Raw genomic sequence first — 24,684 nt, 5'->3', positions numbered from 1 at the left:
ACCCGGCCGGGCCGGGAAGTAGTTCTTCCTTGGGACACGTGATCCGCGGTATGGCGGCCCACCGCTCCGGCCCTTTCAAGCAGCAGAATAAAGCTCATAAAGGCGGGCGGCATCGGGGTCGGGGGTCCGCACAGCGGGATGGCAAGGGTGAGGAGACAGGGTGGGAGGAAGATGGGCTATTTAGCCGGTATTAACTGCTTTTTACATGCCCAAACCGAGCTGCCGTCTTCGGCCTGGGCCCCGCGCGAAAGGCCCTTTTTAAGGTGGGCAGAGAGGGGTCCCTTTTCTTGCCCTTCTGGTGTTGGTCACAACAACCCCTTCTGATCTGCCTTCTAGGCCGTCTAGCACTGAAAACCCTAAGCAAGAAGGCGAGAAAAGAGCTCAGCAGAGTAGACCGGAGGCATCGCGCCATCCAGCTTCGAAAGCAGAAGAAGGAGGCGGTGAGGAGTGGGGTTTGGGAAATAGTATGGCTTCTCAACGGTTCTAGGAGGGTAGTTCTCAAATATGATCCAGGAAAAGGGCCTGGGACGGAGAATAGCCCTAGAGCACATGTCGGGCGCGCAGGTCTATCTAGACTCGGCGCTAGAACAATTTTTATGCTCCTGCCCCAACCCCCGCGCCCCGGCATACATGTGGCCTTTTACCAGAGGGATGCTGGTTAGGGGCGGGGCATCAGTACTGTTTGAAATGCAATACTGGAGCAAAGTACTGAGACACTGAAATGTTCTCTTATCCTTTCTACCTCAGGTTCTGGCAGAGAAGAGACACTTGGGCAGCAAGGATGGCCCTCCTCATCAGGTGCTGGTGGTGCCCCTGCACAACAGGATTTCCCTGTCAGAGGCCTTTCAGCTGCTTCAGGATAGGGACACTGGAACAGTACACTTGAACGAATGGGGAAGTACCCATAGCTTTACACTGCTATGCCCCCACTTGAAACATCGGTGGGTTTTCACATCTGCAAGGCCAGGTGAGAGTATACAACATTTTCTATCATTTATGTTTTAGTGGTAATATTTTTTTGAGTGTACTGTATCAGTGCCAACCATCTCTCCTTACTGCATCTTCTATCTCCAGGGGATCTGCACACTGTTTTAGACATGGCTAAAGTAGCTGATACCATCCTATTCCTCCTCGACCCACTAGAAGGCTGGGACAGCACCGGGGATTACTGCCTTTCCTGCCTCTTTGCTCAGGGCCTTCCCACCTATAGTAAGTGTGTTGGAGTATTGGAGGCCAGGGAAAAATGCGAATTAGCATTTGTTGTACACCTATAATTTGCCAGTTACTATTTCTGGCATTTGATACAGGAATATAACTAATAGGTTGTGGCAGAGTGTACATGTACAGATTAAACTTGGTCCCTTATTTACAAATTATCAGTCAAGGTGCCTTTTTATTTCTGGGCTGTCTTTTGCTCAGAGGAAGAAACATCATGAATTTTGGTTTCACTGTGAAATTTCTTTAGGTTACCTGCGTGTTGCATTTCCCATTGATCTCTGGGCTCACAACTGAACTGTTGTTTGTGAACTGCAGAGGGATTTTCATGTAGTGAAGCAATAGGTCATGAAGTCCTTTTTCTTTTGCTTACAGCACTTGCTGTCCAGGGGGTTTCTGGCCTCCCATCGAAGAAACAAATAGATGCCAGAAAGAAGCTAAGTAAAGCAGTGGAAAAGCGCTTTCCTGATGACAAATTCCTCCTGTTAGACACTCAACAGGAGGCACGGATGCTACTCAGGCATTTGGCTAACCAAAAGCAACGGCATCTTGCTTTTCGAGATCGGCGGGCCTATCTATTTGCCCATGCTGCTGATTTTGTGCCTAGTGAAGAGAATAACTTGGTGGGCACTTTGAAAATCTCAGGCTATGTTCGTGGGCAGACTCTGAATGTAAATAGCTTGCTGCATATTGTTGGACATGGTGATTTCCAGATGAAACAGATAGATGCCCCCATGGACCCTTTCCCTTTAAATTCTAGTGTTATCAAATTCCAAAAGGAACCAGGCATGGCAAATGAGGTAAGATTGATTTTTTTTTTTTTTTAAACAAGCCAGACAACAAGGATTGATGTTCTTAAAAACCACATATTGTTAAAAAACAAACAACCCCCCCCCCCCCCAACAACAAACAATGTATATGTGAATTGTCAGAGGTTTCTGCCTGCTTAGGCCAATGAGGAGACTACCGGTTTAAAATAAGGCAATAGTCACTAGAAGTATGTTGATAAATCATGTTCATCCAGCACTTTGTAGATACCCCACATTGCAACTGGCTCTGAGTTTACAGAAGACACACAATGTGTAATTGCTTTCCTCAGATAACTTAATTTGGTCTGGAAAAAAACCCCCGTAAAATAAAGATTGAGATAGTATATGGTTAAGGTACGGACCTGCTGTGGAAGTTAAGAAAGTAGACTAGCAACTAGCTTCATAGAAGTCAAACTTGAGCTACTTGTTGAGAAGAAGAATGTGATTTATGAAGTGAAGAGAGATGAAATATTCTGGAATATAGAGAATATTCTGGAAGATAGAGACAATATGAACCTAGGCACAGTGATGGATTAAAGGATTTCTTTGAATTTTGAAGAAATCAGCTTGATGGGAGTGAGGTATGTAATAAACCTATAGGAGTGGGACCAGATTAAGAAAGGCTTGAAGTGCCAAGCAGAGGTATAGACTTAAAATGCTAGGCAAATAGCCATTTGAAAAATTTTGACAAGCTTTGGCTTTCTGTTTCATCTTCTACATGAGGACTGATATTTCTGGATCTACGCGGTATCGGTTTAGATTTTTGGTTAATGTTTGACCATCACCTGCTTTTGGTTTTCAGATTTGTGCTACAGATACTGCAGCTGATATGGAAGAAGACCTTAAGGTCCTAATGAAAGCAGACCCTGATAGACAGGAGTCTTTGCAAACAGAGGTTATTCCAGATCCAATGGAGGGAGAGCAAACCTGGCCCACTGAGGAGGAGCTGAGTGAGGAAAATGGTTGGTATTGGCAAACTTGTTTGTAATTCATTTGACATGGGATTGTGGATTTTGTCTAGCTGCTCACAATGAGGACACTTACTAAGTGGGATAAAGATGCAGTTGAAGGTCTGTCACTTCCCCTGACCCCCAAATGCTATATATTTACACTAAGTAAACATTAGACACAGCTTTGCTACATTTCCTGAAATTACTTATGTTATTGTTTTATAATTAATAGGTAAACAACTCTCGATTTATTGCAGGGTTATTTGGCTGTGTAAGTATTGCTAGTTGGAAGGTAGCTGAATGAAGTTTGAAAGTAGCCTGTTCTACTCATAGTGTCTGTTAGTTTCCTGTGTTGCCAGCAATATCAAGTGTTTTGCCTAGGTGAGAATACCCAGACTGATAGAGGAAAAAAGGTGTATAATTTATTAACACCTAGGGCTTTTACAGACTTCTTGAAGGAAAGTTCCAAGGTGGTAAAGAAGGTCCCCAAAGGAACATCCAGTTACCAAGCTGAATGGATTTTAGATGAAGGTGGCGAAAGTGATGGTGAAGGAGATGAATATGATGATATAGGACATGAGGATTTTATGGAAGAGGAATCTCAGGTAAGGAAATGGGTTCTTTAGCCACTTCTGTGTATAGCTGTAAACACAAGGCAAAGTGCAATCCTGATCTTGAGGGGTATGTGTGGTCAGTTTCTTAGGAATGACTCTGTAGTTGCTGGGAATGAGACTTTTGTTTTATAACTTAGTCTCTATTAGAATTTATATTGTTTGGGACTAGTTATCTAGTAAGATTATTTTATTTTTAGTTTAATGGCCTTTGGGGTTAGAGATAGGTGTGGGTTTCTTTTGAAATAACTGTAATCCTTTATTCTATAGAGTGAGAGTAGTGAAGAGGAAGAAGAGGAGGAATGTGAAACTGTGACTATAGGGGAGTCTGTGCATGATGATCTGTATGATGAGAAAGTGGATGAAGAGGCCGAGGAAAAAATGTTGGAGAAATATAAACAGGAAAGACAGGAAGCGATGTTTCCAGATGAAGTGGACACGCCCCGTGACGTGGCTGCTAGAATTCGGTTAGTCAACAAGTCTGATTCAATCAAGAAGTTTTTATTTAAAACTTGTGGTTCAGAACTATGTCAATATGATGCAAAAGAAGAAAAACACATTGTCTCTCCTCCTAAAGGGCTAACATTCTCTATGAGAAAGCAACATATACATACAGGAAACAGTATAATAATCAACAGTATATAATCAAGTTCTAGACTGTGGTACAGACTGATATGGGACTTTAATGAAGGAGAAATATTAAAGATAATTAGCATATACTTCCTACAGGAGCTAATACTTAATTGTTTGGAGATTTTGGGGGGTTTGGGTAGAAAGGCAAAAGTAAAAGCATGAAGATGTAGATGATCATGTATGCTCTGGAAACAAGTCTGACTAAAACTAGAGAGTTTATGTTGGATATTAGACTGGTAAGGCTGGGCCGAGCCCGTGGCACACTCGGGAGAGTGCGGCGCTGGGAGCGTGGCGGCGCTGGGAGCGTGGCGACTCTCCCACCGTGGGTTCGGATCCTATATAGGAATGGCCGGTGCCCTCACTGGCTGAGTGCCGGTCACGAAAAAGACAAAAAAAAAAAAAAAAAAGACTGGTAAGGCTATTACCAAGGATCTTGTGTGTCAGGTTAAAGAGCCACTCCTTGACAGGCACTGGGGAGCCACTGTAAGTACTTTGTCCTTTGTCAGTGAGAAGCTTGGATTTGGTTGTGAAATGCTTGTTACAAGCTGTTTTGGAGAGTGATCTTGGTTTAAGCTGTTAGGTTATTCTGAAACGTAGTAATTAGAGTTCTTTTAAGCTAGAGCCTTAGCCATTTTAGAAGTAACTCAAATCTTAATGTAGCACCACATAAATCTGTTAATTTCTTTAAAATCTCCTACATTCTAGATTTCAGAAATACAGAGGCCTCAAGAGCTTCCGGACATCTCCATGGGATCCTAAGGAAAACCTTCCTCTAGATTATGCTCGGATCTTTCAGTTTCAGAATTTCACTACTACTAGAAAAAGTATTTTTAAAGAGGTTGAGGAAAAAGAGATTGAAGGAGCTGAGGTATCTACCTTCCCTTGTCCATCCTATAATTTGCTTTCATTTGCTACAGTGCTCCCTATTTTACTTCTTCTCGTGGCATGAGAATGAGTACGTTTTGTGCTGCCCATAGCTGAATTAGGGGAGCCACTGAGTCATCGATAAGAATGATACTAGGAACAGAGATATCAGAGATGTTAACTAAAAAAGTTGAGTCTGGGTGGTGGAGGCATCTGTAAAAGGCAATCTTGAAGGGTAAAGGTTGGATTGAGAGTTACCTGAGAGACTTGACACATTTGGAGAAATGCTTCATGATTATTGGGACCTTAAGAGTAACCCTGTGATTGTTTTCTGCTTGCTTCTGTCAGGTTGGCTGGTATGTCATACTTCATGTCTCTGAAGTCCCTGTCTCAGTGGTTGAGTACTTCAGGCGAGGAGCACCCTTGATTGCATTTTCTTTACTACCTCATGAACAGAAGGTGAATTAGTGTCTTGTAGGGGATGGGGAATTATGAAACTTTCCAACCTCTTCAGAAAAGTCTTAAAATTCTATTTTATTAAAATTCTATTTATGTGACTTTACATTTTGGGATGTGAAAATTCTGCTTTTCTGATTAGGAATCAGAGAATAATAGAGAAGTCAATGATGGTTTTACCCAAAATGTCTGAACCTGTCTGATGCATCTCAGTGATGCAGTCTCTGTGTGGTTCTGAGACTTAAGTATTTTTTCAGATCAGATTTTGAAAAAGTGTTGGCAACCTTAAAAATAAAGAAGGTTTATGCCAAGATGCAGATCTCTTTTCTCTTGTTGGCCAATAGTTGTGTATGTTGAGGGTATGTGACACCTCTGGCCTTTGGTCAGTGTAGGTAAGGGTTGAGAAGAAAAGACTTGAATTAGTGTGGTTTTGAAGTAAGCTGTGAGTGAATGACTTGAAGGACACTGATTTTGTGGCAGATGTTGAGCTCGTTTATGTTAGATGCAGGAGGGTAAGCTAGCATAAAAGAAGGGTATATGAAAGCGCTGATCAGCCTATGTTTGGCTCAAATGCTAGTTGGTGGAGGTAAAGGATGAATCTGTATATCATCCATACTGTTCCATTAATTAGCACTGCCTGTTCTTAAAGTGATTCTGAACATTGGTTTGCTTTCTTTCAGGCTGTTATATTCCTAGACTATGAAGTTTTCTTTTGTTATTTGTTCCCCAGATGTCAGTATTGAATATGGTGGTGAAACGGAACCCTGGCAACACGGAACCTGTGAAAGCCAAAGAGGAGCTGATCTTCCACTGTGGATTCAGGCGCTTCCGAGCCTCACCTTTATTCTCTCAGCACACTGCAGGTTAGCAGTGGTAAATCCTCTCTTCTTGTCCGTCTTACTGTCCTTTGGGAGACTGTGACTTTTGGTAGAGAGGGGCAGAATACATAGTTTCAAACTCTTAGATCTCTGAGTTAGAGGTATTTTTAGTACTCTGGCTTAGGAGCCAATGATGTTTTTATTCAAAATGTCTGAACCTGTCTGAAGCATGCCAGTGATGCAACTTCTGTGTGATGCTGAGGCTTCTCTGCCATGAGTAGGTTTTGAATAGAAGTTGGCAGCTTTATAAAAAGGGTGTGTCAGAGTGTGGAACCTTGGCATCAGGTGTGCCAGTGGCAGTGAGGGTGGAAGGAAATGGAGGCTGGGTGTGACCCACAGTTGGGTAAAGCAGAGAGGTCTGGGTTCTGAGATGTTGATGATTCGATTAGAATTTGGAGAGTGATGACCAGGGACACTTGTGACAAGAATGGTTGTACTTCTACATATTAGGAGTAGGAAGATGTGTTGCCCACTAATTTGGGGGTTTCTGAATATAACCTTAAGTAACTCTTAGCTCACTCAGCTCTCAGCAGTGGCAGGAGGAAGGTGAAGCAGTATTAATGGTGCTGTGGATAATTTTTATTCTCACCAACCATACTATCTAAATGAGGGATTAATTCCTCATTCCCTTAGAATATTTTATTTTCCTATAACTTTTGTATTAAAAAAGGGGGTGAGGGTTACATTGAAAGTAAAACAGAAGCTCCAGATAGTCCTCAAGATTGGGGGTCAGCAAACTATGGCTTTTAGGTCAAATCTGTTTGTTTTTGTAAACAAAGTTTTATTGGAACACAGTCATGCTTTTTTAAAAAAATGTATTGTCTTGGCTGGCCGGTTAGTTCAGTTGGTTAGAGGATAGCCTTCTAACACCAAAGTCAAGGGTTTGGATTCCCATACTGGCCAGCCACCAAAAAAAAAAAAGTATCTTCTTGGTTGCTCTTGTGCTACAATGGCAGAGTTGAGTAGTTGGAACAGAAATTGTGTGGCTGCAAAGCCTAAAGTATTTACTATCTGGCCCTTTACAGTAAGTGTTTCTAATCCCTGCTTAGACTAAGAGCTGTTGATTTAGTGGAAATACTCTTTCTAAAGCCCTGATTCTCAAATGAGGTAGGTGTGATGGATATCAGAATTACCCGGAGAACTTTTTCAGATCTCAAATATAGTCCAAGCTGGGCTCTAAGATTCTGCCTCTTGTTGAAAAAGTACTGATAAGATTGGGTTATATCTTTTTTCTTTTTTTTAAAGATGACCGGTAAGGGGATCTTAACCCTTGACGTGGTGTTAGCATCATGCTCTCCCAAGTGAGCTAACCAGCCATCCCTATATAGGGATCCGAACCCGTAGCCTTGGTGTAAACAACACCACACTCTCCCAAGTGAGCTATGGGCTGGCCCTAATCTTTCAGTTGTAATGAGGCAGGAAAAATTTTTGAGAAATAGTTGGGTAAGGAAACATAAGCTGCCTTAGCTTTAAGAGTTGCACTAATACAGCTTTTCACAGGCCTCTGGATTACCTATGGTGTCTCAAAATGTTTTTGGTTTTTATTTTTTTTAATCTTTACTATGACAGCGGATAAACATAAATTTCAGAGATTCCTGACTGCTGATGTGGCCCTGGTGGTGACAGTATATGCGCCAATCACTTTTCCTCCTGCATCTGTGCTGCTTTTCAAGCAGAAAAGCAATGGTAAGTTTAGTTCACACAGGTGAACAGGCCTATGGGTTCTTGATAGGAGAAACACTATTTTCTCTTCAATTTGGAAGCCAAATGGCATGGAAAAGATGAAATTCTCCTCCATACCAATGGAGATGGTTTTCAAAATATACTAATCACAGCCTCACAGTGGGTCTAAGGGAGGGGTGACAAACTGGGTTTTATCTTACTTGCAAACCTTAGAGTGCTATATTTAGGATTGGTTCTGGGGACAGGTTCAGCAGGAATATCTTTTAGTGGTCTTTGCCATGGACCCAGGAAGGCAGCATAGTGCATTGCTACTTTAAGGTTTCTCCAAGAAAATCTTGAATAGGTCTTTTTTTAAAAAAAAATTTTTTTTTTCTTTTTAAGATGACCAGTAAGGGGATCTTAACCCTTGACTTGGTGTTGTCAGCACCATGTTCACCCAGTGAGCTAACCGGCCATCCCTATATGGGAACTGAACCTGTGGCCTTGGTGTTATAAGCACCACACTCTCCCAAGTGAGCCACGGGCCAGCCCCTGAATAGGTTTTTTATTAAATGGACTGGAGCAATAAATGAAGGCTTTGGCCTATAGACTGCTGAACAGCTGCTTTGTGTTTGCTCCTTAGGAATGTACAACCTCATTGCTACAGGCCATCTGTTGTCAGTGGATCCAGACAGAATGGTCATCAAGAGAGTTGTTCTCAGTGGTCATCCTTTCAAAATTTTTACTAAGATGGCAGTAGTGCGTTACATGTTCTTCAACAGAGGTAGGTATGAAGGAGGAGGATGGGATTTGATTGTCTTTGTGGTATGAATGTTAGGTTTACATTTTGTGGTAAAATATTTCATCTTGGTATTCTATATGTTCTATTATAAGAGGATGTGCTGTGGTTTAAACCAGTGGAACTGAGAACAAAGTGGGGCCGCAGGGGACACATCAAGGAGCCTGTGGGTAAGAGAATGTGGGATTTAGGACCTTGTCTAGATTTCCCCAGTATTACTAAATGACAGTTGGGTTGGGAGTTCACTGCTTTAAAATTTTCTACTTTTTTTTAAAAAAAGATGACCGGTAAGGGGATCTTAACCCTTGACTTGGTGTTGTCAGCACCACGCTCAACCTAGTGAGCAAACCGGCCATCCCTATATGGGATCCGAACCTGTGGCCTTGGTGTTATTAGCACCACACTCTCCTGAGTGAGCCACAGGCTGGCCCTAAAATTTTCTACTTTTAATTTGACCAACTTGCCCTTTTTCTTTCCAGGTACCCATGGCCACATGAAGTGCAGTTTTGATGGGAAGCTAAAATCTCAGGACACAGTACTGATGAACCTCTATAAACGCGTTTTCCCCAAATGGACTTACGATCCATATGTACCAGACCCAGTACCTTGGATGAAAAGCGAGATTTCTTCAACAGTGCTTGAAGTGGACATGGAGTAACTAATTCAAATGGATTCTGTTTTACTGTTGCCGGTTAGCGCTGTGGGGATGGGAGCCTATAGGCTGTGATAGGGCAAAGTCTGTATTTTCTACTTTAGCCTGTAAGTCTGCTACCCTTTTTTGTAAGAGACTTCTTGGCCTTGATGAGGTGTCTCAGTTGAGTATGGAAGTTTTTCTACTACTTAGTCCAATACATCCACTCTCCATTAGGATTTTGATAACTGTTTTAAGAGGGGAAGATGGAGAGTTGACAGTGACTAGGAAACCAAATTTCCAAGTATCTAACAACACTGTATCCCATCTCTTTTCATAAATTAAACAGAAACAGATTGATAAGCTGGCCTTTCAGCTTGCTTCACCCAAGTTAGGGAAGTCAAATCTACATTTCCACCACTGAGCACTATACAGATGTTCTTTACTTCTGGGGAAACTGTTTGAAAATGCTGAGACAGCACAGCGGCCACTCCAACACCAGCTGTAGGTTCAATGAGTAGTTTCATCCTCTCCCACACCAGCTGGGTTGCATACTGTTGGTATGGAAGGGAGTAAGAATTAGTGAAACAGGAGAAGAGAAAAGAGTCTAGTTGGTTTAATTATAAAGGCCTAAGGACATATGCCCAGTCTGAATTTTCTTACTGCTATGTATGTGTGCTTGCCATTGAAGGGCAAGCCTTTCATTCATCCTAACTCTGCTTCTGTCAAGAGGGTTGTCATAAAACATTTAGGGTTCCCTCCCACATGTCATAAAGTCATATCATTAAGTCCCAGTGGGTCAGCTGCTGCTCATAACAGGAAAAGGTCTTTTGCCTAAGAAGTTGCACCATTCTTTTATTTTCCTGTTGGAGCCTTACCTTAATTTCATCCTCTGTAACAGTAAAGACATCGTCCACGAGGTCCCTTATAATAGGCCAGGTGTTTAAGCCAATGCTGGATTTGACACCATCTGCTATGGTTTCTGGAGGATAAGGATTGGGGGTCAGTTCCCCTTTCAGTTTAGACTGGTAGCAGTCATCTGCATTCAAGGGTTCAGCAGCATATACTTTCACACTAGGTCTCAGAGCCTGGGAAGAGGAATATTAGACACCTTACAACTAACCACAGCATTGCCTGCATAACTAAAATAGGCAGAACAGGTAACACATTTCTGCCTAAGTAAGAGCCTTTTCTTTTCTTTTCTTTTTTTTAAAGATAACCAGTAAGGGGATCTTAACCCTTGACTTGGTGTTGTCAGCACCACACTCTCCCAAGTGAGCTAACCAGCCATCCCTATATAGAGATCCGAACCTGTGGCCTTGGTGTTATCAGCACCACACTCTCCCAGGTGAGCCATGGGCCAGCCGTAAGAGCCTTTCCTTTGATGGATGTAATAAAAATATGACCTTCAAGCACTTTATAAATAAATTGCATGTGTAATGCTGGCCTTCAGTCGCCTCAGTCACATGTAGTTCTACTAGTAATCTGGGAAAAGGGTAGCCCCTGGCATGGACAGTAGGTTGGTGAGATCGAACTCAAGGAAAAGACTGTGAGGGTGCCACTCCATGTAACTGCTTTTGTGCTATAAAGTCATCACGGATTAAGAAGAGGGTAGTGAGGCACAAGTGCCAAGGGCTGATGGGAAAGAATGGCAATTTTGGGGGACTGTGCAACTATCTACAATGCACTATGATGTAAAATGAGTCCTCTATGCCTGAAGTAAGGAGTCTTCCAGAAACTGTTTTCTCACCTTTACTGTAATTGCTATTCCAGCAACCATTCCTCCTCCTCCTACAGGTACCACCAGTGCATCCACCAAGGGAACCTTTAGTGAAAAGAAGTGTAAATAGACTATTAATCAGCAGTTTTATATGTACATATTAAGTAACTAAAGCTGAACAGCTTCTTTAACAGTAGCTAAAGAGGAACTAACTAGGCTGTTTTATTTTACCTGGTTCAGCACTTCCAGGGCAATTGTCCCTTGCCCAGCTATCACTGCAGGTTCCTGGTTGGGATGTACCATGATGCCTTCTGTTTGTTCCATAATTTTTTTTGTAACATTTTCTCTGGACTGAAAGAACACATTAATTTAGCTTATTTGGTTTGCATTTAATAGAGTTCCCAACAAGTTTGATCCAGTCATTTAACACTTTATTGACCATCTACTTTTTTTCAGACTTTGCTCAGGCACTGGGGATAAATGTAGAAGTGAATAAAACAGTCTCTGCCCTCAAGGGGTTTATGTTCTCTTTTTATTTTTATTTTTTTTGCTGGCTGGTATGGGGATTGATTGGTTTATATTCTTATGTGGTAGGGAGGGGTGGGATAGAAGAAAATATACAGTATGCCTAAGAGCTATGGAGGAAAAATGAAGGAACTTGTTTTGTGTAGCATGGCCAGGAAGGGCCTCCAGTAAAGTGACATTTTAACAGATCTGAACAAATGCCGTGGATCTGTAGAACATTCCAGAGAGGGGTAACAGCAAGTGCAAAGACTATAAAATAGGAGTGCTTTGCCTTTCTCAGGAACTGCTAAGAAGTTAGTGTGCCTGGCATGGCATGTTTGTGGGAGAGTTATAGTAAGAGATGATGTTAGAAAGATAGCATTGGGCCAGTTCATGTAGGCTTTGGATGATTGCAAGAACTTTGATTTCTACTGTGTATGAAATGGAAGACCATTGGAGGATGCTGAGTTGACAAGAGATGACTTCTAACTTATTAAATGGCTAGCTCTGGTTTCTCTTGAAAACAGACAGTAGTAGGGCAAGGGTAGAAGCAGGGAGACCAGTTAGGGAATGATAGACTAGGTTAGAACTGATAGTTTGAATCAGGGTGGTCATGGTAGAGGCTGTTAGAAGTAGTTGGATTATGGAAATATTTTGAAAGTAGGACTGAAATTTGGATGTGGAATTTGAGAGGGTTATCAAAGATGACTCCAACTTCTTTCTTTTCTTTTTCTTTTTTTTTTGCTTGAGCAACTAGAAGAATAAAAGATGCCATTTGCCGAGATGAGGAAGACTGGAAAGGGAGCAGTTGGGGAGTAAAATGAGTTTAGTTTTAGACATAGCAAGCTTGAGATGCCTCTTAAGACATTCACGTGGGAAAGTTAGGTAGCCATTGGATGTACAAGTCTGGAGTTAGGTTAGGGCTGAAGTTTAATATAGTGATATTTTAAGGTATGAGACTACTGAGATCATCTGAGTTAGTATAGATAAAGGTTGGGCATACTAACATTGAGATGAAGAAGAAACAGCAAGGGACTGAGGGGGACAGCCAGTAAGGGAGGAAGAACATTTGGTCAAATGAAAGCTGTTAAGATGGTACTGAACACTGTTTTCCTACTTACCTCATCACTTTGTTCACTGTATACTATAGAGGCTCCATAGGCTTCTATTGCCAGTTTTTTACAGTTGGGAGCTGTTTGGGGCACCACAATATAAGCAGGAATCCCTGGGAGTGGAAAATACATTTAGTTAGTACAAGTGAGGAGAATTTAGAATAGAAACTTACATTCATTTTGCTTATAATCAGATAGGGACTTCTTTGGAAATTACTTCCCACAGCTATCACCACTCTCACTGAAATTAAGCATATTTTCCCACTCCTCTCTGATGATCCTACCCAGTACCCTGAGAAATTAAGTACCTTCCAATTTGGCAGCATAGGTGAGAGCCTGGCCATGGTTTCCACTGCTGTGAGTAACAACAGCTTTGGGCTTCTCTTCTAAAGTGGCAGGAATCAAGCCTCTGATGGCATTAAGGGCACCACGAATCTGGAAAAGAGAGACAGTGAATTCATGTATTTGATTAAAAAAAAGTTTCTTTTCAAAAACTCAGGAGCTTTTTTTAGATTTTCTCTCCCTAACATTGAACATCCAATATGTCACTAAATTGTATAGAGTCTACCTCCTAAATATTTCATGTTTATTTTCTTTGCTACTACCTGTGTAGCCTTCTTTCTTGTGAGTGAACCTCAACTGATCCTGGCTTAAGGATCATTCTCATCTAATATTTCCACTAGATTATAAAAGTGATCTTTTAAAAACACAAACTCGAACACTGATTCCCCATTCTTTTTCTATTTTTTTTTCCAGCCCAATTTTTAAGACAGTATGAATTCCTAACTAAAACACATCTATTACCTATCACCATTGTAGCCATCCTAAACAGCTTCTAGTTTCTCTCCTACTAGATTTGCTCATACCCCTGTACCTCTCAGCATGGGGTACTTCTATCTGTAGTTCTTTCCCTACTCCCTGTACTCATCCTGTAAAACTTGGATCAAATGTCACCTGGTTCAACTTCCTTGATATCCCAGCCAAAATTAGTTACTTTGTTCCATTATTTCATGTATTCTTGTTTATATCTTTTACGACACTTCTCATCAACCTATTTGTTGACCAGCCTGTCTTCCCCTGCAAGTATGGATAAAGGACAAGGCCTACTGTATATAATGCCTAGTAAAGTTACTGAAAATAAGTGCTCAATGTGTGATGAATGAAGAGTAAATCATGGTAGAAACAAAGGGTAGAATGGAAGATTTTTTTTTTTTTTTTAATTATAAAAGCTCTCAGTTATTGGATGGGGGAGAAAAGGTAGATTCTGAAGTCATAAAGCTACCAGTTACCAGGCACAGTGCTAAATGTAGCTTTCAGACTTACTTGAAAGGATATTAAAGCTCAGCTAATGATTCTGGTAACAAGTTAACACACAGAAGTCTCATCCTTGTGCATAGGAAAGACATTAACATATTTTGTAGAAAAAGATCTTAATGTAAGGGTTTTAGCTAGGTTTAGATCTTTTGTATTCATAGGTATCAATGTGTAGCAAGTTGACACAAAGTGAATGCCTAAACTTAGGTTATGTACAGGGTGATCACATTTCCCACTTTGCCTGCAACAGTCCAGGTTGACATTTATTCAGTTTAATCATTACGAATTCCCCCTTTGATTCTCAAATGTCTTAGTTTGGAAATAAATGATATAGTAAATTATTTGGACAATAAATTATATATGATCCTAATTATAAGGAATTTTTAGATTGTGAAAAAGTGGATTATGAAAACCATGATGCTAGGTAACCAGGACTTGAAATGAAAATTTCTGCAATCTTTTTTTCCAGCTATAAAAAGGTACTAATTTACTTTTACCTACCTCACCAGGTGGTCAGGAGAATCAAATTATATGTGAAAGAGGTTTGAAAACATACACGATACACTAACAAAAGGAATTGTTACCTTAAAAGATCCAGTTTTCTGGAAGAGTTCACATTTGAAGAAAAGATTGCGCCCTGTTACTTGATTCAAAATGGAGCTTGTTAGCACTGGTGTAAGGTGGATATAATCTCGAATGTTGATATGAGCTTTTTCAACATCAGCAAAGGAGATGCAGTACTGAGCACTCATGGTTCTGAAACCCAGGAATAAGAAAGGGGTCAAAACAAAGTCTGAAACAATGTTTATTGGAAAGATTTTGAAAACGCATAACAGGCAAATAGACCTGGGACCTGTGGTGTTATGTAGGAATTGTCTCCATTACTGGAGCTCCAGAATTTCTGTATAGAATGGGACTTGTCTTGAAGCTGAATGGTTTCTCTGGTGAAGCTTTCTAGGAAGTAACTGATGGTGATTATGGAAAGCTAAAGTCCATGCCCCAACTCACACCATCCATCTCTTGGCACTGCCACTGTCTCTACCTTGCTTTTTGTTGTCATGAAGCTGTTTAATGAGTTGGGTTCAAAATCTGCTATAAATTTTTATTTTAAAAAGTTATTTAACAATTTTTTTTTTGTGGCTTGCTGAAAACAGGAATTGAACCCTGTACCTTGGTGTTACTAACACTATGCTCTAACCGAGCTAACGGGCTAGCCCTAATAAATTATTTAACAACAAAAATTGCCTACAATCCTACATTTTAATAAATTATCTATGTTCATTTTCTATGTGTCCTTCTGTTTTAATATACATACATTATATAACATTTAAAATCAAAGCAAATTTTGTTTACTCCTATTCCATTTGGCTCAGTTGCTTCAAAGTTTACATAATTTTCAGTAACTATTATGCTTCCATTTTCAGTTTTTAATCATAGCTTTTAAACATGAAGTTTCTCTATTTCTCCTTATTACAGAAGCAATCCATGTTCAATAGAAAAGCAATTTAATCTGAAAATATGGAGATACAAAAAAAAAAAAAAAAAAAAAAATCCCAAAACCTGAAACTAACCACTAAACCTTCCTACCCAAAGACAATTGCTATCCAAGCTTTGTTGATTTATCTTTCCACACCCACATACAGGCAGACAAAGCTTTTTTTGGACAGGTTTGGTTAACTTCTTTTTTTCAGACAATATCATAAATATCTATGAATCCTATCAATAGATACATTTATGCAACTTTTGCCAAAATACCATAATTTAAATTTTACATAACTGAAACATTAACCTTAGGGTAGATTCCACCAGATGGCATTTGTACCAAAAGGCACATGCACGTCTAAGACATCTGATACCCGTTGCTAAACTGATCTCCAGAGGGGTTGTAGAGTACATCAATTTATACTCCCAACAGCAGTTTCTAAGGAATGCCCATTTTCCTTCATCCTTGCTGTGACACTTTTATCTGTCAATTAAATATGTCTAGTAGTTTTAATTTACATTAATTACTAGTGATTGAACATATTTTTCTATATATTGGCCACTTGTTCTTTTGTGAATCTTTAACACACCATTTGCTGACTGAATCATCTTTTTTCCTCTGAAATGCTACACTTATCAAAAATGTCTATTAATGCTTGGGGTTTTTGTATTGTTCCATTGATCAGACTGCCAATTCCTTTTCCTGTTATACACTATATTAAGATCTTTGATTACTCTTTCTAAATTTATTGGCTTTTCTCACATATCAGTTCTTGCAAGTGAACTTTGGAATTCCTTTACCAAGGTTGCCAGAAATTCCAGTGTAAAATATATAAATGAATTGGGGGCATAGTTGACATTTAAAAACACTGAATCTTCCTGTGAACATGGGTGTCTTTAGTAAAGTCTTTTTGTTTTAGATTTCTCAGTAAAATTTTCATAGTTTTCTTTATCTATGTCTTGTATACATCTGACTAAATTTATTCCTAAGTACAATATGTTTGTTGCTTTGCAGATGATTTTTTAAATTAAGATTTAAAAATTACCGATGATATATATGAGAGCTAACAATTTTTGTATATTTATCATGTAATAGAACACTTTAGTAGATTATCTTGTTAGGTTTAATAGTTTTTTGTTTTTCTTGGCTGCTATAGAGATCAAACCTCAGACCTTGGTGTTAGCAGCACTGCGCTCTAACCAACTGAGCTAACTGGCCAGCTTAATAGTTTTGTTTTGTTTTGTGGCTAGCTGGTATGGGGATCCAAATTAATAGTTTTATGGTTGATTCTTCTCACCTTTTTAAAGAAAACAATCATGCTATCTGCAAGTAAAGATAATTTGTCTTTACCTTATAAATATACCTCTGATAACTTTTTCAGTGACTTTACAGTTATTGGTTTATGTGGATTTGCCCACTCCCTCTTGAATTAATTTTAATAATTTATATTTTTTGGCAAAATCACTTAATTTGAAATTTCAAATTTATTAGTATAAAGTCATAGATATTAACATTTCTAAATAGCCTTCATACCTGTGATTTGTTTGTTCATTTATTCATTCAATCAACAAATATCAAGCACCTTCTATATGTTAGATACTGTTTGGTCTGGGGATATAGTGTTAGAAAAATAGACTTGTCCCTCCTCTCATAAATCTAGTGAGAGATGAGAGACATTCCAGGAACTAAAAGGTGGTCAATGTGTCTGAAAATAGTGATCAAAAGGAAGTGTGATAAGAGATAAGGAGAGTAAAGTTGGCAAGGTCCTGATCATGTGGAACTGTGATTTATGCATTTTTTCTTAAGAGTAATGGAGTGCCATTAAAGAATTTTTAGTAGGTAAGTGACATGTTAGAATTCATATTATGAAGGTTAGAAAATCATTCTGGCTATATTGTGGCAAATGAAAAGAAAGGGGACAAAAGTGGAATCAGGGAGTCCAGTTAAGAAGTATTGCAGTTGTCCACATGAAAGATAATGCGGCTTGGATGGCAAAAGTGGAGACAGAAAAAAAATAATCATTTAAGATACGTTTTGGAAAAACAAACCCAATTTAAAAATGAGCGAAGAGCTTGAACAGAAATTTCTCCAAAGAAAATATAAAAGTGGCCAACAAGTATACGAAAAGATACTCAACATCACTAATCATTAGGGAAATGCAAATCAAAACTACCCATGAGGATGGCTACTGTAAAACAAAACAAAACAAAACAAAACACCTAAGGAAAAAAAAAAAAAAAACCCAGAAAATAACAAGTGTTGACAAAGATGTGGAGAAATTGGAACCTTGGTGCACTGCTGGTGGGAAGTAAAATGGTGCAGCTGCTACTGGTAAACAGTATGGTGGTTCCTTAAAAAGTTAAACATATAATTACCATATGATCCAGCAATTCCACTCCCACATGTAGAACTTAAAAGAATTGAAAGCAGGGTCTCAAAAAGACATTTTTACACCTATGCTCATAGCTGCATTATTAACAAGAACCAAAGGGTGGAAGCAACCCAAGTGTCCATGGATGGATGAATGACTATACATAATGTGGTATGTACATAGAATGGAATATTATTCAGCCTTAAAAAAGAAGGCAATTCTGATGTGGATGAACATGGATGAACCTTGAGAACATTATGCTAAGTGAAACAAGCCAGTTGCAAAAGGACAAATACTGTATTATTCCACTTATATGAGGTACCTAGAGTAGTCAAATTCATGGAAAATAGAAGGGTGGTTGCCAGGGACTGGGGCTTGCCATCCATGCCTCATTATTTAATGTTGTTTAATGGGTATAGTGTTCTGGAGATTGGCTGCACAAAAGTGTCAATGTACTTAACACTACTGAACTGCACACTTAAAAATGGTTAAAATAGATTTTTTGTGTATTTTACCACAATTAAAAAAAAACTACAACACTAAAAAGATATATTTTGGAGGATACAATGAGGCTTCTTGGTTGCAAGTGACAGAACCCCAATTTGAACTAGCTTAGGCATAAAATGAGGGTGTTGAGACTTAGTAGCACATGGAATCCAAGGAAAAGTTGAACAAACCATGGGAAAGGCAGGAATATGAAGCTTCAGGGACAAGTGGAACTAGGGACGTAAGAGCTTCCAGGATTCTCTCAGTTTCTCACCTCTGCTGCTTTCTGCACGTCGGCTTCTTTTTCACTGCAGACCAGTTGGTTCCATATGATAGGACATGTGGCTGCTGACAGCTCCTGTGTTTTACATTTTATGGCTTCCACACTGGAGAGGGATTTTCTTTTTTTCTCAATCTCAGTTCAAAAAAGTTCTGGGTAAGGAACCTGACTGGCCCATCTTGGCCCAGGACCAGTGGCCAAAGATGTGAGGTCATTTAAGACAATACTATGCAATAGTCAGAAGTAACAGAAACATGAAAAAGAAACACAATGAGATGTATAACACAATATCAATTATGTACACTTAAAACACATACATATATAATTATTCAAAGATACATGTATATATTTAAGGACATATATCAAACACATTAGAGTTACTACCTAAGTGGAGAGAGAAGGGACATGAGTAGGAATTGGAATGACAGAAAAAAGATAAAATGAGAAAAGTCTTGATGATAGTGTGGACAAAATGGTATGACTAGCCCAATTCTCTATGCGACAGAAAAATAGCAGCAAAAGAAGGGAGTAATGGAGGAAAGAAAGAAGAAAGGAGAAAGAAAGACAGAAAAAGAAAAAAAGTATTTCTGAGTCGGAATGAGGGGCAGTTTTCAAGAGAAAAGGAAGAGGAGAATGCTGGGGAGATGATTCCATACATATTCATTATAGAGATAGAAGAAACACATCCCGATAGAGGATTGGATGAGGGGAGTGAGGAGGATGGTGGAGTCCTGGATTTTGACTTAGGTGGTAGTATAATTTATTGAGATTTAAGACTGGCAAAGAAACAAATATTTGAGGAGAAAATCTGAGATTTGATAAGCTAAGTTTGAATTGCTTATGAGACATCCAAGAGGATCTTTTTTTTCCTTATTTTTTTTTTTGCCAGAAATGTGTCTATTTCAACGTCTATTTTATTTCTGAAGAACGAGCTCTTCAATTCACTTATCAAGTACTGTTCTTTTTTCCTTATTAATCTCCAATTTTACCTTAATCTCTTCTATTTTCTTTATTCTATTTATATTTTTTCTACCTTTTTGTTGAATACTTATCTTATTAATTTTCATTCTTTTTTATTTTATAATACAAGCACATAAGGCTACAAAATTTCCTCTGAGTGCTGCTTTAATGATATATCATGGATTCTGTTATGCAGTATTTTCATTATCTTAATTTCTTTTCTTTTCTTTTTTTTCATGGCTGGCCAGTAGGGGGATCTGAAACCCCACTTTTTTGTCCCCATTCCCCTCCCGCTATCCGAACCCTTGACCTGGGTATTATAACACATTCTAATCAACTGAGCTAACTGGCCAGCCTTATTAGCTCAAATTCTAAAGAATCCATAATCTTAGTCTTATTTTCTTTTTTTATCCATGAATTATTTAAAATTGGTGTTTGTTTGTTTGTTTTTATAAAGATGACCGGTAAGGGGATCTTAACCCTTGACTTGGTATTGTTAGCACCACACTCTCCCAAGTGAGCCACAGGTCGGCCCTAAAATTGGTGGTTTTTAAAAAAATTCCAAGTGGTTAGAATTTTTTGCTTAATTTGTGGTATTCAATTCTAGTTTCATAACTTTGTGCTCAACAAATGTGACCTGTATCATTTTTATGTTTAGAAATTTAATTCCTCCCTCCCCCATTATGCAAATTTGCTTTATTGTTTTCTAGATTACCCACATAATATGTGACCAAATCTATATTTTAAGAATGTAAAACATTATGAAAATATTTGGAGCCTTTACTCTCTACCATCAAATGTCCTCTCTTGCACAAAGGTAACCACTTTAAAAAGTTTGGTATGTATTCTTCCACATCTTTTCTGATGTATTTATATTAGAAATTTACATATACAATAAATGGTTTTGCTGCACAGAAATAGAACCATAACATATATATTGTTCTGCAACTGGCTTTTTAAAGAAAAAACTTTTAACGATACATCCTGAACAATGCTAATACATAATTCTTTAAACTCCGCAGCTTTCATTGTGATACAGGCCTAAATATGGTTGTCTTTTCACTTCTTTTTACCTGGTTTAAATCTGAGAATTCAAATTTTCCCATCAACAGTAAATTTGCATCTATTATTTGATTATTGCTTTTCTTCAGTCAGTTCTGTTATTGCCTTCTGAAACTTCAGTTACTAGTTTTTTGGGACCCATTCTCCATGTCTCTCATCCTTATCTCTCAGTTTGTATCTATTATCTTTTCTCTCTGAGTTATGGCAAATTTTCTTGAGCTAGTTTACCTTTTGGCATATTTAATTTGCAGTCCCCTGACATTGTTGCATTAAATTGGCAATCATGTTTGCCCTAAGAAACTACTATTCCTATTTCAGATTATCTTTCCACGTTTCTTAAAAAATTGATGCAATGTCCTCTCAAATTTCAATGTGAAAACGAATTAGTTTTTCAATTAACAATAATCGGGCCTTCGACAAATCTCATTGGCTACGATACTGCCACTGTGCAAAGCTTAAAACAAATTAGTTTTTAACCCTTCTTCCTATTTCTTTCAAATTTCTTGGCAAAGGTTGCCATTTTCTCTGACCATTCAAATCACTCTCCATCTTGCACTGTTGAATCTTTTCACCTATTGACTTTCTCCTTATGCTTAATCTTCTGGTGGCCAAATGTCTGTCACTTACTAGGAACTGAACAAATTCTGTCAGAGATTGATCAAATTTTTTAGGCTCACTCTAAGGAATAATTGGTAACTATTCTTTGATGGTTTAGAGGTCCAGTAGACTGCGTGGGACTGGGAAGGAGCAATTGGCCGGGGGGAGGGAGTTTCACCACTCCACAGTTCTTTTTATTTTTTTAAAAAAGATGACCAGTAGGGGGATCTTAACCCTTGACTTGGTGTTGTCAGCCCCACACTCTCCCAAGTGAGCCATGGGCCGGTCCGTCACACCACAGTTCTTAACAGGGGTTCGCGGAGAAAAAAGGTTAAAATAGCAGTCTTCCGATCCAGTTAAGTTTAAAAAAAAAAAAAGAAATCAACCTGAGATCCAGCGAAGTAATTTTTTCAAGATTCCACAGTGATACATTGATTCCCAAATCGGTTTGTAATACCTCCTGATTTACTTCCACCCTTCCCCTCAGCAAGAGCCAGTTATACTTTTTACGTTTTTTAGAAGTCAGGAGGCTTGGGATGTTGTCTGCCACAAAGAAAAAGACTTTTGATACTTTGGTACTTATCAACCATGTCACCCTGGGCAATTTACTTCAGTTCTCTGGGATTCAGTTTCCTTATCTTAAATATGGGGATAATAATAACTCCTCTTACAAGATCTTTAAGGTCCCAAAGTAAAAGTGGGGGGCACTAGTCCGAGTCTGTGGCGGGACACACCGGCCTAAGATGACTGGAGGAGGCCGGACTGTGGGGTGCCTCCGTCAACCCGAGCCCCAAACCAGCACCAGTGTCTCGGTGGCCACTACAAGAGCAACAGCAGCCACCGCCACGAACGCCCGCCTGGCCTGGCCTAGCCTGGCCTGGCCTGGCTTCACCTCACCTCACCGGCGCCGCGCCTCCACCTCCGGCCTCAGCACGCTTTCCCCGACTACACCTCTGCGCACGCGCAGCGCACGCCTCTCCCGCCCAGGCGTGCGCTCCAGCACTGCTCCTCGAACGTGCGTTCAGCGCATTTACTCCCGGTGCGGCCACCGTCGTTTGGGGAGGAGGGAGGGGGCGGGGAAGAGGGAGGGAGGTAGGCGAGCGCGCGCGCCGTCCGTCCGTCTCGGTTTCCTGGCTGCGCGCGGCGGTGGCAGAGGAGCTGCAGCTGTAACCCCAGCGGCGAAGATGGCGGAGGGGTTGGAGCGTGTGCGGATCTCCGCGTCGGAGCTGCGAGGGATCCTGGCCACTCTGGCCCCGCAGGCCGGGAGCAGAGGTGAGTCGCGCCGCCCAGCTCCTGGGCCGGGCCTGCCCGCCCCGCCTCCCTCTCCTCCTCTGCCTCCTCCCCGCTTCGTCCGCGGTTCCTAGGGGCCCCCGCCCCTTCCTCCAACAGTGGGGGCGGGGACCACGGGCGGACCCTCGCCGCCGTGTAGCCGGAGGGCCAGTGTGGGGTCGGGCTTAGCCAAGTCTGGCCCTCTCCGGGGGAACCCGACCGAGTTCCTGCCTCCACCCGCTTTCTCACCGCGAAGGTGAATGTTCCCCTTTGCCTCGGCCCGCTCAGACCAGCCCATGGGTTCCCAGCCGCCAGGAGACGCGAAAGGGAGTGGGTGCTGGGGTGTGGTGGAGGCCTTGGGGTGCATCTTTCTCAAAGGAATCATCCGCAGTCCTGTCCCCCTCATCTCTTTAGCGTCAGAGAGTAGGAACTGGGGAAATTAAGGAGAAAGGTTTAATAATAGCGTGGGACTTCCTTGCTGAACTTTTTTTCCCCAAGGCAGGCTTCTGAAAGATGCGCCACTGGAGGGATCCAGGACCTCAGAGAGCTGACTCTACTCTGGTTTGGCCTTGGCATGTGAAGAAGCAGTTTTTATCATAGAGAATTCTCAATTTGCAAGTTAATTTGAAGTCTCCAACCACATCAGGAAAGCTCCAAGAAAAATTCTAGTGTCTCACCTCTCTTTTGTTAGGCAGTGGAGTTGTGTAGAATGGTAGCTATGATAGGTGTGTTCCTCAAGCTTGTGGCCACTCTAAGTTGGTTTTCTTTGGTCAGCTGAATTGAATTATTCAGGCTGTTTTCTACCTCTGCTCTGGAACGTAGAAATAGCTCTTTTAATCCCTACCCGCCACTCCCCTACCCCCCAACACACACCCCTGTTAAAGACTGCCGAGGGTGAGCTATCCTGGGGTTAAACTGGTTTATCTTTGTTCATACTTGATGAGACAGTCTTATAAACTTCTGAAAATACTGAAGCAGTATCTTAAACTTCAGTTTCTTTCTTTCTTTCTTTTTTTTTTTTTTCTGTTTTGATATACCCACAAAAAATGGGGGTGAATGCTGGAGCCTATGATCACTGTTATGGGCTTGTTTGCATTCGTTTTTACAGAACAATACTAGGGTTTTATATAGCTTTCTATTTTGAGTAGTCAGTAATATTTTCACTAATTCCTGTGACTTTGCCACTGAAATATTTAGCAGCTACTAACAGATACTTACAAGCAAGAGATATTTGCTTATCTTTCATTCAGTAAGTTCATGGACCTGGAGAGCAGTTTCTAAAGTCCTGTACTCTCATCCTTGACTGCCTCAGTCCTTGGTATTTTGAGAGCATGTCACAATCCTTCCATCAGCATCCAGGTAAAGCTCCCTTATGGAACTTTTTTCTTCTCATATTCCATCATCATAGTAGCAGTTGTTCTCAGTATTCTAATGATGATGGTCTGAGTCGTGTTTCCTTGGAATGACTCTGCTGGCTGCTGTTAGAGAGTTGGTGAGGATGAGTGGAGTTGAAGAATGTGAAAGGAACTGCTTCTTTGGTTCAGTTGGAGGTATGTGATTAGGTGATTAATCCTAAAGAAGAGGATTGTCCTGATCAAATTCAGAGAATGGAGTTGCAAATATTTTCTCCAGAGATGTCCAGGACTGTGAACTGTTACGCATACCCCTCTTTTTCTCCTTTTTTCCCCTATAGAATGTTAAAAGGACTTAGTCACCCTGGAAAAAGATTAGAGGCAGAATAAAAGACTGAGATGGATTCAAGGGCTTTATAGACAGAAAACAGTCAAATACTGAAAATGCTAGAGGCATTTTCTTTTGTTCTGACAGTGATGAGGTAGTTTTGGTCTTGGGGATCTGAATATGACTTGGAAAACAAAAGACACTACGTTTTTTTTTCCTTGATTCCCTAACCCAAGTGTAGGTAGCTTCAACACAATTAAGTTTTTAGCTTTGTCAGTTGCTGTACAAATATTGTAAGCCCAGAATTTCTGCTTTTGCAGAAACGTCTTTCCTTGTCC

General features: G+C 40.3%; 3 protein-coding genes and 3 non-coding genes across 7 annotated transcripts in view; 4 read left to right on the top strand and 2 right to left on the bottom strand.

The window, feature by feature from the left end:
• The first annotated feature begins 24 nt into the window (after positions 1 to 24).
• On the top strand, positions 25 to 11,742 carry TSR1 (TSR1 ribosome maturation factor). Its single transcript, XM_063112943.1, has 15 exons — positions 25 to 147; positions 337 to 440; positions 748 to 967; positions 1,075 to 1,209; positions 1,591 to 2,015; positions 2,827 to 2,986; positions 3,422 to 3,579; positions 3,856 to 4,052; positions 4,924 to 5,086; positions 5,431 to 5,541; positions 6,269 to 6,401; positions 7,986 to 8,102; positions 8,722 to 8,862; positions 8,973 to 9,047; positions 9,357 to 11,742. The coding sequence occupies exons 1-15, from the start codon at positions 51 to 53 to the stop codon at positions 9,533 to 9,535; spliced, it is 2,415 nt and encodes an 804-aa protein (XP_062969013.1). The 5' UTR covers positions 25 to 50; the 3' UTR covers positions 9,536 to 11,742.
• Positions 4,071 to 22,334, bottom strand: SRR (serine racemase). Its single transcript, XM_063112944.1, has 9 exons — positions 22,295 to 22,334; positions 18,773 to 19,004; positions 14,743 to 14,914; positions 13,153 to 13,279; positions 12,854 to 12,957; positions 11,460 to 11,579; positions 11,259 to 11,333; positions 10,387 to 10,596; positions 4,071 to 10,062 (listed from the first exon to the last, which is right to left on the bottom strand). The coding sequence occupies exons 3-9, from the start codon at positions 14,908 to 14,910 to the stop codon at positions 9,850 to 9,852; spliced, it is 1,017 nt and encodes a 338-aa protein (XP_062969014.1). The 5' UTR covers positions 14,911 to 14,914; positions 18,773 to 19,004; positions 22,295 to 22,334; the 3' UTR covers positions 4,071 to 9,849.
• Positions 5,695 to 5,789, top strand: LOC134389863 (small nucleolar RNA SNORD91 family). Its single transcript, XR_010024819.1, has one exon. It is a non-coding gene; the product is annotated as a small nucleolar RNA SNORD91 family (small nucleolar RNA).
• On the top strand, positions 6,536 to 6,630 carry LOC134389861 (small nucleolar RNA SNORD91 family). Its single transcript, XR_010024818.1, has one exon. It is a non-coding gene; the product is annotated as a small nucleolar RNA SNORD91 family (small nucleolar RNA).
• On the bottom strand, positions 21,112 to 21,256 carry LOC134389737 (U4 spliceosomal RNA). Its single transcript, XR_010024715.1, has one exon. It is a non-coding gene; the product is annotated as a U4 spliceosomal RNA (small nuclear RNA).
• A 154-nt stretch (positions 22,335 to 22,488) lies between the features above and the next one.
• SMG6 (SMG6 nonsense mediated mRNA decay factor) overlaps positions 22,489 to 24,684 on the top strand; it is a 217,320-nt gene continuing 215,124 nt past the window's right edge. The window contains exon 1 of one of the 2 annotated variants that reach the window (XM_063111282.1): positions 22,489 to 22,669. In XM_063111282.1, the coding sequence (XP_062967352.1) occupies positions 22,582 to 22,669 (88 nt within the window). In that variant the 5' untranslated portion in view covers positions 22,489 to 22,581. The remainder of the gene's footprint in view (positions 22,670 to 24,684) is intronic. The other variant, XM_063111281.1, reaches the window with a different exon arrangement.

The sequence above is a fragment of the Cynocephalus volans genome, chromosome 10, assembly GCF_027409185.1.
Source record: "Cynocephalus volans isolate mCynVol1 chromosome 10, mCynVol1.pri, whole genome shotgun sequence".
NCBI lineage: Eukaryota > Metazoa > Chordata > Mammalia > Dermoptera > Cynocephalidae > Cynocephalus > Cynocephalus volans.
This window is presented reverse-complemented; position numbering and strand designations above follow the sequence as displayed.